The sequence below is a fragment of the Berghia stephanieae genome, chromosome 15 (assembly GCF_034508935.2).
Source record: "Berghia stephanieae isolate SIO BIC M18660-M18661 chromosome 15, UCSD_Bste_1.3, whole genome shotgun sequence".
In the NCBI taxonomy this organism is placed as follows: Eukaryota; Metazoa; Mollusca; class Gastropoda; order Nudibranchia; family Aeolidiidae; genus Berghia; species Berghia stephanieae.
Genome location: NC_088374.1, coordinates 7,188,931 through 7,206,009, shown reverse-complemented (window position 1 = coordinate 7,206,009; position 17,079 = coordinate 7,188,931). Strand labels below are relative to the sequence as shown.

At 31.9% G+C, this 17,079-nt stretch overlaps 1 protein-coding gene across 40 annotated transcripts in view; it reads right to left on the bottom strand.

Moving 5' to 3' along the window:
* Positions 1 to 8,972: 8,972 nt before the first annotated feature.
* Positions 8,973 to 17,079, bottom strand: part of LOC144960484 (uncharacterized) — a 389,259-nt gene continuing 381,152 nt past the window's right edge. For all 40 annotated transcript variants that reach the window (XM_078893600.1, XM_078893615.1, XM_078893622.1 and 37 more), the window contains one exon: positions 8,973 to 9,605. In XM_078893600.1, the coding sequence (XP_078749726.1) occupies positions 9,525 to 9,605 (81 nt within the window). In that variant the 3' untranslated portion in view covers positions 8,973 to 9,524. The remainder of the gene's footprint in view (positions 9,606 to 17,079) is intronic.

Below are 17,079 nucleotides of genomic sequence, written 5' to 3'. Positions count from 1 at the left end.
TTAAAAACAAAAGTTACGCAATTTGAGCACACCACTGTTGATATGAATGAATGAGTGAATAATGACTGACTGACTGAAGGAATGAATGAATGAATGATAAATGAATGCGTGAGTTGGAGAGGGGTGGAAATCAAAGCCAATTGTAGTATAAGAGAGGTATTTGTCATACATTGGGGTTGAAAACACAATAAGTGATCCATAGTGGTAGTCTTGAATCATGTAGAAATGTACGCGGTGAAGACAGTTATTACAAAACATTGAAGATGTCCAAAGATTTACCAATGAACTGCCGGACTCTGGAAAAACAAACAAACTCGTATTTCCACATTTGGCCAGAAAACTTGCCCTTCAAATATCGATCAAATTTAAATGGCCCCTCATCTTGGCAAAATAAAAACTCTCAAACCGAGGATTCCGCAAAGTTTTCAGCAAAGTTTACCAGGTTTAAGGTATTAGTTAGACAGGTATATATATATATATATATATATATATATATATATATATATATATATATATATATATCATTAAGAGTGAGAGAGAGAGAGAGAGAGAGAGAGAGAGAGAGAGAGAGAGAGAGATGGGATTAAGCATGGGTAGGAGAGATTGGGAAAGAAACATACATTTAATTACAATATAGTCATAATTACGCAATTTGATTCGCTGCTCAGAAGAAAGACAAACAGACCTGCCAACTTGATTTTCTTTAAATTCGTAGTTTTCAGAGGGAGGAAATAAAAGTCAGAATAACTGTCTTTACAAATTAATATTTTACCTTTAGCAGTATTAAATATGCGTTCAAAACTCTGAATATGGATTATTTCTGGTACCAAACTTTTCGTTTTAAGGCATTGCATTGAATGAAAAATGTCTTTTTAAAAGATGTCTGCTGTCAAAGCCAAACATTCGCATTTTTTACAATTTTTTTGTTGTAGTGGCAGGTCGGTATTCCATGACTAAAACATATAAGTTTTTATTTGATAATAACAGTGGGAGAGAATGGGGAAATTCCATGACTGAAACATGTAAGTTTTTATTTGATAATAACAGAGGGAGAGAATGGGAAAATTCCATGAATAAAGCATGTAAGTTTTTATTTGATAATAACAGAGGGAGAATTGTGAAAAATGTACTATAATATGATAATAGGATAGTATAGAATTTGTGACGAAACAAACGCAACTCATAGTTTATGGAAGCAGAATAAAGAAACGATAAATAAAAGAGAAACATAGAGCATATTTATTTTCCTCATAACGTGACTCCTACACATGTCTATAGAATATACACATTTCTTGTTTCAGTTTTTGGGTGGACTGTAATTATTGGTGGTTTCAATAGGTTTCTACGAATAACCAAATTCAAATGTATCCCCCCCCCCCCGCCCCCCAACGAATCCTTCATATCGCGTCTCTACAGATAGTATGCGCTTGGCTAAGAAGCTCACAACATTGCCATCATCCCGAAAGTCTCACGGACCAACACACAAAACGTTGTGTTACCTTGAACGTTTATAATCTGGTGAGAATTACTCATAAACGCGGATGGCAAAAAACGATAACAATGACCTGAGTGACGTCAATTTCATACTATCTCTAAAATATCATGAAAAAAAAATAATCTTAATTAATGAATTATCATGAAATATCTGTCGTTGACTGTTAAATCTTACAATTCGTTGTATAAGTATATTATATGAAATATAGATGAATAATTATAACAATACGTGTATAATAGATAGAGAGTTGAAAAAAGTTGTCGTTGAAAATAGAGAATAGAGAAGCCAAAGCGAGTAGAGCCGAAGCTATCGTAAATTCAGGGCCTGATACGGACAAGGAACTTGGGTTCAACCGTCGTGAGGTTACTTCCCTTCTAATGACGCATAGTAACTGGTTCTAAACTATCGGAATAATGGCAGACGCCATTATTTCCATCACCGCCCTCATGAAATACTTCTCCCACAAGCATAATAATTCTATCCAGAATAGAAAAAACATTATAAATCTGATCATGTTTTGACTTTTATACATTCTGATCACATGGCATGTGAAAAAGTTCTAGCCAGCATGAAGAATAAAAAGTACCGAAGTTCTTTGTTTATTTAGAACCGAGTTGCTGGTTGCTGGGCCGACGTTACATCAGATTATTGAATCTTATTAGGTCACAAAAAGACGACGACGACAACGACCACCAAACAAAATAAGCAGTTGTTAGAAGTGCCCCCACCCCTTCTTTTATTGGTCAGTATCAGGCCATCAGTCTACGAAAGCTACGATAGGGCCTTCTAAGGCACATTTGTACACAACGCCGTGAATTTCGATAATTAAAAAAAACTGGAAATATCATAGAAAATTCCTGACAAGACAGACAGTTATTCGAACACGTCATTTAAAAATGACCCGAGTTTGACCCCATAGAAACTGATTTCAAACGAAGTTTGATTGAATAAAGAAAAAAAAAGGAGATGGAAAGTTCTTATCTTCGATTATCATCAACTTGCTTATGTATTAATATGTATGCACAAAAATTCTGTTTACAACGATTGGAATAAGGTAGATAAGGTTTATATACTGATATTTTTAACACAGGTTCACACGAAATAGGAACAATAATAATTATTAGCATAACAATAAATATTGATAGAAGTAATAATAATGATGATAATAATAATAATAATAATAATAATAATAATAATAATAATAATAATATTAATAATAATATTAATAATAATAATAATAATAATAATAATAATAATAATAATAATAATAATAATAATAATATATTAATAATAATAATAATAATAATAATAATAATAATAATAATAATAATAATAATAATAATAATAATAATAATAATAATAATAATAATAATATTAATAATAATATTAATAATAATAATAATAATAATAATAATAATAATAATAATAATAATAATAATAATAATAATAATATAATAATAATAATAATAATAATAATAATAATAATAATAATAATAATAATAATAATAATAATAATATTAATAATAATATATAATAATAATAATAATAATAATAATAATAATAATAATAATAATAATAATAATAATAATAATAATAACAATAACAACAACAATATCGGATATTTCGGAGATGACGTGAACGTTCTACAAGATTTGATTTCAAATAATTAATTTTAATGCGAATGGTACATTCATTCGTCGTGTTTTGTAAACGAAGGGGAAACCCGAAACGTCCATTGAATTGAAACTTCCATTCATCTTGACTATTTTTACCTATTTGAAAACGGAATGCGCCAGATGTCAACGATAATGACGACCACTTTCTGAAATTAATTATTTTAAATTAATTTTATCTAATCTTAACACTGTCAAAAAGTATCAAGTGAGTATTGATATGAAATTCTAAGTGACACAAATTTCTGGTAAATCATTTTTCGATTTGTGTTCTAAAACAAACGGATTCAAAACACTTTTACAAACCAATCAAAAAACAACAAAAAATTGTATGTATTATAGATCATCCAATGACATGGGAAATAACTGAGTAATTGTTACGGTATGTGTAGTCATGACAGAGTAATATCCCATGTATTGTTATCTAGGCTGGAGGAGCGAGAGGCCTTGATTATTATTATTATTATTATTATTGTTATTATTATTATTATTATTATTATTATTATTATTATTATTATTATTATTATTATTATTATTATTAATATTATCATTATCATTATTATTATTATTATTATTATTATTATTATTATTATTATTATTATTATTATTATTAATATTATTATTATTATTATTATTATTATTATTATTATTATTATTATTATTATTATTATTATTATTATTATTATTATCAGTATTAATATCATTACCATTATTATTATATATCATCATTATATATTATTTCCTTCCTGTAGTCTTCTTCTTGCTGTTGTCGTCCTTAATGGCCTTAGTGAATATGATGTAATAAAATGACAACTACACAACGCAGTAATATCGTCCGACTTGACAATAAATCTAATAACACGCTTAACCGAGTACGCACGCCGACTTTCCCTTCTGCGCCAGTCTTATTACTTGTACAGCTTTCAAAAAAACTCACTACTTATCTATACAATCTATGAGTTAATTAATCATACTCACAACTTCTAAGCGCCATCAGATGTCTGTCTAGACAATAATACTTTTCAAAAAAAAAAAAAAAAAAAAAAAGAAAACAACAACCTTGATAGATCAATGGCGAGTAATTTAGTACTCACGCTAAACATTTATTTTAAAAAAGTAATTCTGAGTATTACAAAAAAAAAACGATACAATTTAGAAAAGAATTCAATTCTATGGAAAGGCAGCAAAAGATGATAAATGTTTCAATATCGGTCAATAAGATAATGAGAATAAGGTAGGAGGGGGAAAGAACGACAACAGGAGTGGGGTTGGGAGGGGGGGGGGTGTTCTCTAACATACGACAGATGGGCGGTACACGGAAATGAACAGTTGTAAAGGTCGTGGGACTACAAGGAAACTATGGTAATGGTGGATCGTGTATTGATTATGGGGAGGGGTGGTGGTTGGGGTAGTGGGGTGGGAGAAGGATAAAAAGGTGATGATGGTGATGTTGAAGATGATGATGATGATGATGATGATGATGATGAAGATGATGATGATGATGATGATGATAATGATAAGAGTAGGAAGGCTACTGAGAGGAATAATTGTCATAATAATCACATGGGAGGAATACATACAGACTTACAACAAGAATCATCAAAATCTATAGGTACAAAAAAGCAATAGGCGGCGCCATCTACGGGAGGTAATTCAAGCTAGACTGCTTCAGTCTCTCTCTCTCTCTCTCTCTCTCTCTCTCTCTCTCTCTCTCTCTCTCTCTCTCTCTCTCTCTCTCTCTCTAAATATAATGTACATTTCTACAATCACAATTTTCTTCTTCTTCTTCTTCTTCTTCTTCTTCTTCTTCTTCTTCTTCTTCTTCTTCATCTATTGTTAATGATCGTACAATAATCCATTCATCCATCCATCCATTCATCATTTATCATTAACATCATCATTCTATTATATTATACAAATGTTATTATGCATTCACCGAAGAAGAAAAATATCATAGTCGTGACAACAATAAGAGCAAGAACAATATTTTATTGAGTTGAGGAGACGCATCTCTCTCTCTCTCTCTCTCTCTCTCTCTCTCTCTCTCTCTCTCTCTCTCTCTGATTAGTTAAAATAGACGAGAAAGGATGGACTAAAATAATGTTTATGTTAGTCTTCACCGCCATCGTCACACCATCATCGTCACCTCCATCGTGAACGCAAAAAATCCTCTAGATAGATAATAAAGAATATATTATCATAATGATGATAATGGTGACGATGATGATGATGATGATGATGATGATGATGATGATGACGATGTTGATGCCGTTGTTGCTGCTGACAATAAATGATTCGGACATCAACTTTAAAAACGAACAACCACAACAACAACAACAACAACAACAACATAGTCAATGATATACTGGCATTTTGAAGTGTAACATTATTACGAGATATGCATGTTATAAATAATTCCATCATAAAATTTGCAACAAAACCAAAATCCACCGAAAAATGTCACCAAAGTAACGCTGAATTTTGATTTCAAAATGTTCATGATCTCACATAGGAGACCCGTCACCGCAAAACGGTATTGTGTCGGAATGACCCAGATGCCAAAACGGAATTTTTAAGTGTTTCAAAATAATAATATAATTTCTAAGCTGTTATAACAAGCACCCTTTCTAATCTGTTATAACTGGTACCATTGCTAATCTGTTACAACAAGTACCCTTTTTGATCTGTTATAACCGGTACTCTTTTTAATCCGTTACAACAAGTACCCTTCTTTAATCTGTATAACCGGTACTCGTTTAATCTGACTTCTATAATCATCTGAATTTATCAACACCTTGCACAATGGACCAATGAAAAAAATGGGGTGGGGGGGGGGGGGGGAGGAAGAGGGGGGGGGGAGGGAATGAAAATGAAATTTTAAAAAAAGAAATCAACGAACAAAAAAAAGCAAGAACAAGAAAGAACAAAAATTTTGATTACAATATTTTATCCAAAATATACAAAGAGCGGAAAAGATTCCAAGCAGAAGTCTTGTCTACTTAAAACCAACTTTTTTCTCACTCATATCACAAAGTATGTATAGTCGAGTCTACATCATTGTATTAATTAAACAAAACAAAAAACAAAATGAAAAAATATTCTTTTATCATTTCAAAAATTCTGGCGACAAATGGTATATCTACACCTTGGTCATTTCATCCAGTGTGCATAGGGTTGTCAACAACTGCACATATTTGCAGGTCTGATAACTCATTTCATTTCGGGCTCATTGTTGTACGGGGAAATCTTTTTCTTTTTTCAAATATTAAATGAGTCCACTACAACAAATGTTAACGGTCCGTTCTGATGCCAGACCTGCATAACACGTTGGTTGTGAACCAATCCCAACAAACAAGTATTTAGTTCAAATCTTTTTATTGTCTATTCTCGTGTTGAAATAAATAAAACAAAATTGAGCTTTGAGCTTTTCCGAATTACGAATAAATATTTTCACCTGTCGTGAAAATGAAAACATTAAAAATAAAATAAAATAAAAGGAAAAGAAATATACATATATAAATATATATATATATATATATATATATTATATATATATATATATATATATATATATATATATATATATATATAACATAATCTGACAATTCCAAAATGAAGGTAAATCATAATATATAAAAAATGTTTATCAACAATTTGACTACATTTAAATATTCATGTTGAGTAAAATCCGATTTCTTCCACATTGAAAGAAATGAATAATAAATTAAATTAATGAAAGAAGAAGAGCACATAGAAACCATAGTCTAATAATAATAATATGACATCGTTATAACATTGTATATAATATGTGTATATAAATAGTATTGTACAATATAACAATATATTATAGTAATAATGACAATGGTAATAGAGTAAACACGGTACAATATCACATCGTACATAGCTAGAGTCAAATAATTCAAATAAAGACTGCTGAATCTGCAATGTCATCAAAGAAAATGCATTGGAAAATTAAGAAAAAAAAAAGAAAAATGAATTGGTAATGGAAATAAAACGAATGAATTATATATGAATGACTGACAATCACTTTTCGGTGTAATCTGAACAATCTAAGAATTGAACGAACGAACGAACGAACGAACGAACGAACGAACGAGCGAAAAAGGAAAGAAATACTAAGCTTGGAAAACAGAATTATTTTTTATTTATTTTTTTTTTTGAGGGGAGGAGAAAAATTAAAGCAAAGTCTACATCGACTTATTGGTAGGTCTGATAACCCGAAAGCAATTATGGGCCTTTTTTTAACATTGCTGTAGTACTGGACCACAACAATTTTGGTTATCAGACCTGCGAACAGGTAGACGTGGAACAAAAAAAAAATAAAAAATAAAAATCCTAGTTCAGTTGGTGTTATAATAATAATAATAATAATAATAATAATAATAATAATAATAATAATAATAATAATAATAATAATAATAATAATAATAATAATAATAATAATAATAATAATAATAATAATAATAATAGTAATAGTAATAATAATAATAATAATAATAATAATAATAATAATAATAATAATAATAATAATAATAATAATAATAATAATAAGATATGGCCCTCTGCACCATCTCGACATTAAAATAAAAACGAACAAAAAACTATTCTGCCCTCTAGAAGAACTCAAAAAGACGAGTACCTTCATCTTTTAAACGGGAATCCGGATATAAAGGCATAGGAAAAGAAGAACAACTTCTGGAGCAGTCATAGGGTGAAAAAAAGTTGAAAAAAATTAACTAATTAAAAAAAAACAACTTTGTCCATGAATGATTTCACACCAATGTGTTTGATAATGAATCAATAAATGTCTACCATCAATTTCGGACTTCGAATAAAATCGAAAACATTATGCAAAAATAGCAGCCTTGTTCGGCTCATAGTCCTTGAGAATGGGAATCTGATATTGAGATGAAAACAAAAACATACATCCAGGAGTATTCAACTACAAGTAATGTCAAACATAAAACCAAATTTCAATTCAAGATGAAAGGGTTTTTAAAAAAATCACAAAAAAAAATGATAAAAAGGCCTACAATAAAAAAAGAAAGAAAAAGAAAGAGATAAATGTTTAAATATCATAAAAAATACATTAAAACTAAAAAAAAATGTCAAATTATTATTGAACATGGGAATCGATTATTTGAATTGTTGTACACAAATGTTTACATACGTAATATATTATCATACATGATGAATAGAAGAATCACATTGTGACTTGTTTGGTCGATATGCTAGGCAGAATCACATCGATACCATATTTCATTCTAATGCAAAAATTCCGTTAATTTTATCAAACTTTTAAAAACGTTTTACCGACTCTTAATTTTTTTTTTAATAATCACTTAATCCAAAAAAAAACAACCTATTACGGCTACCATTTCAAGAAAACGAAACGAACGAAATTTTGAATTGTTTAAGATTTAAATTTAAAACATTAATTTCTAAAATCTCTGTAAATGTTAACGGTCATAATGCATCTTCTAACCTTCGCACCTGAACAATGGTTTATTGCTAAAGGTATTCGATATTTTGATTGTCAATTTTTCATCCTCCAGGTACAATATGAAGATGCATATTTTTCACATTAACACTTTTTTTTTCTTCTTTCTCATCCTTCTTTTTTTGTTTGTTTTGATTCTAATATTTGCTATACTTTAAATATAAACAAAACATAACAGCAGATTGATCGGGCCCTGCCAATCTAATCCAATTGTAACTTTCAGCAATCCATTATTTTGATCAAATTTTCCATGAATTCTCTTTATGTTCTACTTTCTTTCTCCTTTTCTAATTTCTAAAACCGCGAAGTAGATGGTTTCAATGCGTTATGTTTATTTTAAAAATTTAACGCCATCGTTAATATACTTTTAAACTATGACACTTCCATTTTACAATCAGCAACGATTTCAATGATTTAAAAACGCCAGAGTCAGCAGCAGAAAACAAAACTTTTAGATTTGAACCCATAACCTCTTGGTAGCAGGTAATGCAATAATTCCAATAACATCTGCTCTATCTTTAGACAAGATCGAAATTAATTGAATCAAATAGGAATATTATGATGGATGAAACTGCCTAGATATGTCACCTAAAATTGGATTGGTCGAACATCTGAGAAGATACTGGTCAACTCGTCATCGTTATTTACTTCCTGTCAGGTATCATTCGTCTCGTCTTTTCTCGTTGTTGGCGGTGTTGTCCGTGACTTTGTCCACGTCAAAGTATTTTGATTTGTCGTCGAAGATATCTTGTGGTTTGCTGTTGTCGTCGTTGTCGTCGTTGTAGTTGTTGCTGTCAATATTGTTGTTGTTTTAGTGGTCGACATGACGCCATTGTTAAAAAACAGCTGCCATGGAAACGGGTGAGTGTACGATGGGAATTTCCTTGCCACCGGGGAACTGGGGTGGGAGATAATACTGGGGAGTGACACAAACACAAAAGAAAAATCAAGTTATTGATTTTAAAATACTTATTATTTTAAAATAAAAACTCAATACACTTTATATTTTAACACTCGAGTAAAAGATACGCATTGTGCCTCAATAGATCTTCTATACTCTCAAGTTAAGCTCCCACTAATTTCTGAGTAGATCGCACCAAAATCAAAGACGTGTATTATACATTATATTATATTTTTTTACATGATAGATAGTACTGTTAGTTTCTGCTCCGGCAAATAGAAGTATAGATGCTGATTTTTATAGATTCTGATAACGTCACGTGTTAAAAAGTTCCTATTTTCTTTGTTTAGAACCAGGCTGCTCGTTGCTGGGCGGACGTGACAGCAGACTATTGAATCCTATTGTCTTCAGAAAAGAGAATCCCCTTATATGCCATGCCATGACAATTAATGTACTGTACAGACTATATAATGTTATGAAATATTCGACCCACTATAACAAAAAAATAAATAAATGACAACACTTTCCTTTGTTATTTGTTCGTAAGGTGAAAAAAACATTCGAAATATTGTGTTTGCCATGAAAGCTCAATCCAGAAAGTGTCCTATATATATATATATATATATATATATATATATATATATATATATATATATATATATATATATATATATATATAAATATATATATATATATATATATATATATATATATATATGATGTCAGTGGTCAAACACATATAATCAATCTACTAATTAGAGGTGGTAATGATGATGATGATGACGATGATGATGATGATGATGATGATGATGATGATGATGATGATGATGATGATGATGATGATGATGATGATGATGAAAATGATTATGGTGATGATGTTGATGATGATGATCATGATGATGATGATGACGACGATGATGATGATGATAATGATGATGATGATGATGATGATGATGATGATGATGATGATGATGATGATATGATGATGATGATGATGATGATGATGATGATGATGATGATGATGATGATGATGATGATGATGATAAAGATGAAGATGATGATGATGATGATGATGATGATGATGATGATGATGATGATGATGATGATGATGATGATGATGATGATGATGATGGCAATTATGAAGGCAAGTTAATAACAACCTCTAAACAAATTGTACTTCACAGCACTCTCAAATCCTAAGAAAAAAAAAACACACACACACACACAAAGTGTAAAAAAGTCAGTCTCATTCGATTCCCAAACCAAGATAAAATTAAGAACAGGAATAGAAAAATGAAAAATAAGATTAAATTTTACTATATTATGAGGTTTGTCTGTATCTCGTCGATCCTTTGGCTACAGACGTCGCTAACTAGAGACTAGGGTAGGAAGGTATTCTCATCCTTTCTATAAGAGGTATTCTCGTCCTTACTATGAGAGGTATTCTCCTAATTTCTAAAAGAGTTAATATCGTCTGTTCGAAAAAAAAGTTATTCTCATCCTTTCAAAAGAGGTATTCTCGTCCTTACTAAAAGAGGTATTCTCGTCCTTTCTAAAAGAAAAATTCTCGTCCTTTATAAAAGAAAAATTCTCGTCCTTTCTAATAGAGGTATTCTCGTCCTTTCTATAAGAGGTATTCTCGTCCTTACTAAAAGGGGTATTCTCGTCCTTTCTAATAGAGGTATTCTCGTCCTTACTAAAAGAGGTATTCTCGTCCTTTCTAAAATAAAAATTCTCGTCCTTTATAAAAGAAAAATTCTCGTCCTTTCTAATGGAGGTATTCTCGTCCTTTCTAATAGAGGTATTCTCGTCCTTTCTAATAGAGGTATTCTCGTCCTTTCTAATCACAGCGTCATATTTTCGACTCTGAGCGCTACTTCAATCGCCTTACATCAGGCTGACCACCTGATACCCGATACCCTTGCTCTCGGGAAAAACGTAATTGACCGTGACACGATAGGTATGCAAGCCGGACGTTGGCGTGGCATGCGCGTGTGGTGCAACACTGTGATGCAATTATTTGCTTTGAAAACCCTTCTTTTGCCCCCTTCCCCCCACCAAACCTTCAGAACGATTCATTTTATTTTCATTATTCATGTTATCACCAAGTTCAGATTTGTTTCTGTGTAATTTTTATTGTTTCTTGGTTTTCAACTTGGAAAATAATATTAGTTAAAATACGACTGCTGATCGCTCTTGGAATGATATCAAATTTGATGTGAGTGATGTGATAAATTTAATTAATAACTCTGATTTGGATCCATGAAGTTTTATTTTTTTTCGTGATTCCCTATTTTGAAGTCTTTGTCTTTAATATAAGTTTTAGAATAAGTTCGCGATATGAGCGATTTAGGGATAAATGTTAAATATTCACATTTGTGCTCAAATGTATTATCTCAATGTGTTCTCGGGGGAGGTGGGTAGGGGGGCCTGTGACAGGCTTGGAACAGTAGTAGTAGTAGTAGTAGTAGTAGTAGTAGTAGTAGTAGTAGTAGTAGCAGTAGCAGTAGTAGCAGTAGTAGTAGTAGTAGTAGTAGTAGTAGTAGTAGTAGTAGTAGTAGTAGTAGTAGTAGTAGTAGTAATAGTAGTAGTAGCAGTATTAGTAGTAGTAGTAGTCGTAGCAGTAGTAGTAGTATTAGTAATAGTAATGATAGTAGTGATAGTAGTAGTAGTGGTGGTGGTGGTGGTGGTGTGTTAGTAGTAGTAGTAGTAGTAGTAGTAGTAGTAGTAGTAGTAGTAGTAGTAGTAGTAGTAGTAGTAGTAGTAGTAGTAGTAGTAGTAGTAGTAGTAGTAGTAGTAGTGTAGTAGTAGTTTTAGTAGTAGTTATGTTTAAAATTTCATATTTGGATTATTGAAAATCATTTGTATAAAGTAAGATTTTATAAAATTGACAATTCCAAGATTATTGTGAAGCTAGCTTCAGTAAACCTCTATGCAGACTTTCAAAAAATTCAGTAATGGGATATAGATAACTACTTCAAGAGCATTTTTTGGATTAACTATGAACTTCGCAAGAGAAATTGAGGGTGAGTTATAATTGTAATAGTTTTAAGAGTAATATAAAACAAAAAAATCAGATGTCCACGGATTCATTGTCTTGTAATCGACACTCTAATTGAAAAGTGTTAATGATTATCAGTTTAAAAAATGACCTACATTTGTTTCGTTCTAACTATCATTCCATTATTCATAGACTACTGAAACTTGTCATGTCACAACCATACATCATTACTAACAGTTTCCACCCTACATGCTTTCAATGGCATGTTTTGATTTAACGGGAATGCCCAACTGTTGATTGCATACAATTACTATAACATGCATGTCCAGCAAGCGGGCCGTTCGTTTTCTCGCCGAAACTGGGTGAGTCATCACCTGGGACATCTGGCATCGCTTAACCGCGGTAGGGCTGTGGGGAGGCCGCGGTATTAAAGTATCGCAATTTGGACACTGTGTAATAGAGGTATTCTTGTCCTTTCTAATAAAGGTATTCTCGTCCTTTCTAATAGAGGTATTCTCGTCCTTTCTAATAGAGATATTCTCGTCCTTTCTAATAGAGGTATTCTCGTCCTTTCTAATAGATGTATTCTAGTTCTTTCTAATAGAGGTATTCTCGTCCTTCCTAATAGAGGTATTCTCGTCCTTTCTAAAAGAAAAATTCTCGTCCTTTATAAAAGAAAAATTCTCGTCCTTTCTAATAGAGGTATTCTCGTCCTTTCTATAAGAGGTATTCTCGTCCTTACTAATGGGGGTACTCTCGTCCTTTCTAATAAAGGTATTCTCGTCCTTACTAAAAGAGGTATTCTCATCCTTTCTAAAATAAAAATTCTCGTCCTTTATAAAAGAAAAATTCTCGTCCTTTCTAATGGAGGTATTCTCGTCCTTTCTATAAGAGGTATTCTCGTCCTTACTAAAAGAGGTATTCTCGTCCTTTCTAATAGAGGTATTCTCGTCCTTTCTAATAGAGGTATTCTCGTCCTTTCTAATAGAGGTATTCTCGTCCTTTCTAACAGAGGTATTCTCGTCCTTACTAAAAGGGGTATTCTTGTCCTTTCTAATAGAGGTATTCTCGTCCTTACTAAAATAGGTATTCTCGTCCTTTCTAAAATAAAAATTCTCGTCCTTTATAAAAGAAAAATTCTCGTCCTTTCTAATGGAGGTATTCTCGTCCTTTCTATAAGAGGTATTCTCGTCCTTACTAAAAGAGGTATTCTCGTCCTTTCTAATAGATGTATTCTCGTCCTTTCTAATAGAGGTATTCTCGTCCTTTCTAATAAAGGTATTCTCGTCCTTTCTAAAAGAGGAATTCTCGTCCTTTCTAATGGAGGAATTCTCGTCCTTTCTAATAGAGATATTCTCGTCCTTTCTAATAGATGTATTCTCGTCCTTTCTAATAGATGTATTCTCGTCCTTTCTAATAGAGGTATTCTCGTCCTTTCGAATAGAGGTATTCTCGTCCTTTCGAATAGAGGTATTCTCGTCCTTTCTAAAAGAGGTATTCTCGTCCTTTCTAATAGAGGTATTCTCGTCCTTTCTAATAGAGATATTATCGTCCTTTCTAATAGAGGTATTCTCGTCCTTTCTAATAGATGTATTCTCGTCCTTTCTAATAGAGGTATTCTCGTCCTTTCTAATAGAGGTATTCTCGTCTTTTCTAAAAGAAAAATTCTCGTCCTTTATAAAAGAAAAATTCTCGTCCTTTCTAATAGAGGTATTCTCGTCCTTTCTAATAGAGGTATTCTCGTCCTTTCTAATAGAGGTATTCTCGTCCTTTCTAATAGAGGTATTCTCGTCCTTACTAAAAGAGGTATTCTCGTCCCTACTAAAAGAGGTATTCTCGTCCTTTCTAAAAGAGGTATTCTCGTCCTTTCTAATAGAGGTATTCTCGTCCTTTCTAAAAGAGGTATTCTCGTCCTTTCTAAAAGAGTTATTCTCGTCCTCTCTAATAGAGGTATTCTCGTCCTTTCTATAAGAGGTATTCTCGTCCTTACTAAAAGAGGTATTCTCGTCCTTTCTAATAGAGGTATTCTCCTCCTTACTAATAGAGGTATTCTCGTCCTTTCTAATAGAGGTATTCTCGTCCTTTCTAATATAGGCATTCTCGTCCTTTCTAAAAGAGGTATTCTCGTCCTTTCTAAAATAGGTATTCTCGTCCTTTCTAATAGAGGTATTCTCGTCCTTTCTAATACAGGTATTCTCGTCCTTTCTAAAAGGGGTATTCTCGTTCTTTCTAAAAGAGGTATTCTCGTCCTTTCTTATAGAGGTATTCTCGTCCTTTCTAATAGAGGTATTCTCGTCCTTTCTAAAAGAGGTATTCTCGTCCTTTCTAAAAGAGGTATTCTCGTCCTTTCTAAAAGAGTTATTCTCGTCCTTTCTAATAGAGGTATTCTCGTCCTTTCTATAAGAGGTATTCTCGTCCTTACTAAAAGAGGTATTCTCGTCCTTTCTAATAGAGGTATTCTCGTCCTTTCTAATAGAGGTATTCTCGTCCTTTCTAATAGAGGTATTCTCGTCCTTTCTAATAGAGGTATTCTCGTCCTTTCTAACAGAGGTATTCTCGTCTTTTCTATAAGAGGTATTCTCGTCCTTACTGAAAGGGGTATTCTCGTCCTTTCTAATAGAGGTATTCTCGTCCTTACTAAAATAGGTATTCTCGTCCTTTCTAAAATAAAAATTCTCGTCCTTTATAAAAGAAAAATTCTCGTCCTTTCTAATGGAGGTATTCTCGTCCTTTCTATAAGAGGTATTCTCGTCCTTACTAAAAGAGGTATTCTCGTCCTTTCTAATAGATGTATTCTCGTCCTTTCTAATAGAGGTATTCTCGTCCTTTCTAATAAAGGTATTCTCGTCCTTTCTAATGGAGGTATTCTCGTCCTTTCTAATAGAGATATTCTCGTCCTTTCTAATAGATGTATTCTCGTCCTTTCTAATAGATGTATTCTCGTCCTTTCTAATAGAGGTATTCTCGTCCTTTCGAATAGAGGTATTCTCGTCCTTTCGAATAGAGGTATTCTCGTCCTTTCTAAAAGAGGTATTCTCGTCCTTTCTAATAGAGGTATTCTCGTCCTTTCTAATAGAGGTATTCTCGTCCTTACTAAAAGAGGTATTCTTGTCCCTACTAAAAGAGGTATTCTCGTCCTTTCTAAAAGAGGTATTCTCGTCCTTTCTAATAGAGGTATTCTCGTCCTTTCTAAAAGAGGTATTCTCGTCCTTTCTAAAAGAGTTATTCTCGTCCTCTCTAATAGAGGTATTCTCGTCCTTTCTATAAGAGGTATTCTCGTCCTTACTAAAAGAGGTATTCTCGTCCTTTCTAATAGAGGTATTCTCCTCCTTACTAATAGAGGTATTCTCGTCCTTTCTAATAGAGGTATTCTCGTCCTTTCTAATATAGGCATTCTCGTCCTTTCTAAAAGAGGTATTCTCGTCCTTTCTAAAATAGGTATTCTCGTCCTTTCTAATAGAGGTATTCTCGTCCTTTCTAATACAGGTATTCTCGTCCTTTCTAAAAGGGGTATTCTCGTTCTTTCTAAAAGAGGTATTCTCGTCCTTTCTTATAGAGGTATTCTCGTCCTTTCTAATAGAGGTATTCTCGTCCTTTCTAATAGAGGTATTCTCGTCCTTTCTAAAAGAGGTATTCTCGTCCTTTCTAAAAGAGTTATTCTCGTCCTTTCTAATAGAGGTATTCTCGTCCTTTCTATAAGAGGTATTCTCGTCCTTACTAAAAGAGGTATTCTCGTCCTTTCTAATAGAGGTATTCTCGTCCTTACTAATAGAGGTATTCTCGTCCTTTCTGATAGAGGTATTCTCGTCCTTTCTAATAGAGGTATTCTCGTCCTTTCTAATAGAGGTATTCTCGTCCTTACTAAAAGAGGTATTCTCGTCCTTTCTAAAAGAGGTATTCTCGTCGTTTTTATAAGAGGTATTCTTCGTAATGGTCTCAATATGAATGTTAATTTAGTTTATGTCATTATATTATTATGTTATATCATTTTCGTAATTGACATAGTATGTGGATGTATTATGAACCTATTTTGTATTAATGACTTAGTGTTGAGTTATTACATTGTTGTATAATGACATTATGTTGATGTAGTATGTATGTATAATGTTTTATTTGTATAATAATGTCACTGTATTATTGTTTCGCGCACTGAGCATCACCAAGTAATGAAAATGCGCGTTATAAATGCCATGTATTATTATTATTATTATCATCATCATCATCATCATCATCATCATCATTATTATGTTTATTATTATTATTTCTTACTTTGTAATATTATCACCATTTTAAATTTAGTATTGACTTCACGTCCTTTTTAGCTATCTAGAAATAAAATATCTCATTCATTCTTAGTAAATGCACACATAGTAAGGGAAGGAAATAGAAAGGGGCAAAACTCACTCCAAATGAAACAAAAAGAAGACAATAAATACCTAATAAATAAATGAAATAAATACAAGGGTTATTTCCCCTGACTAGTTGCAT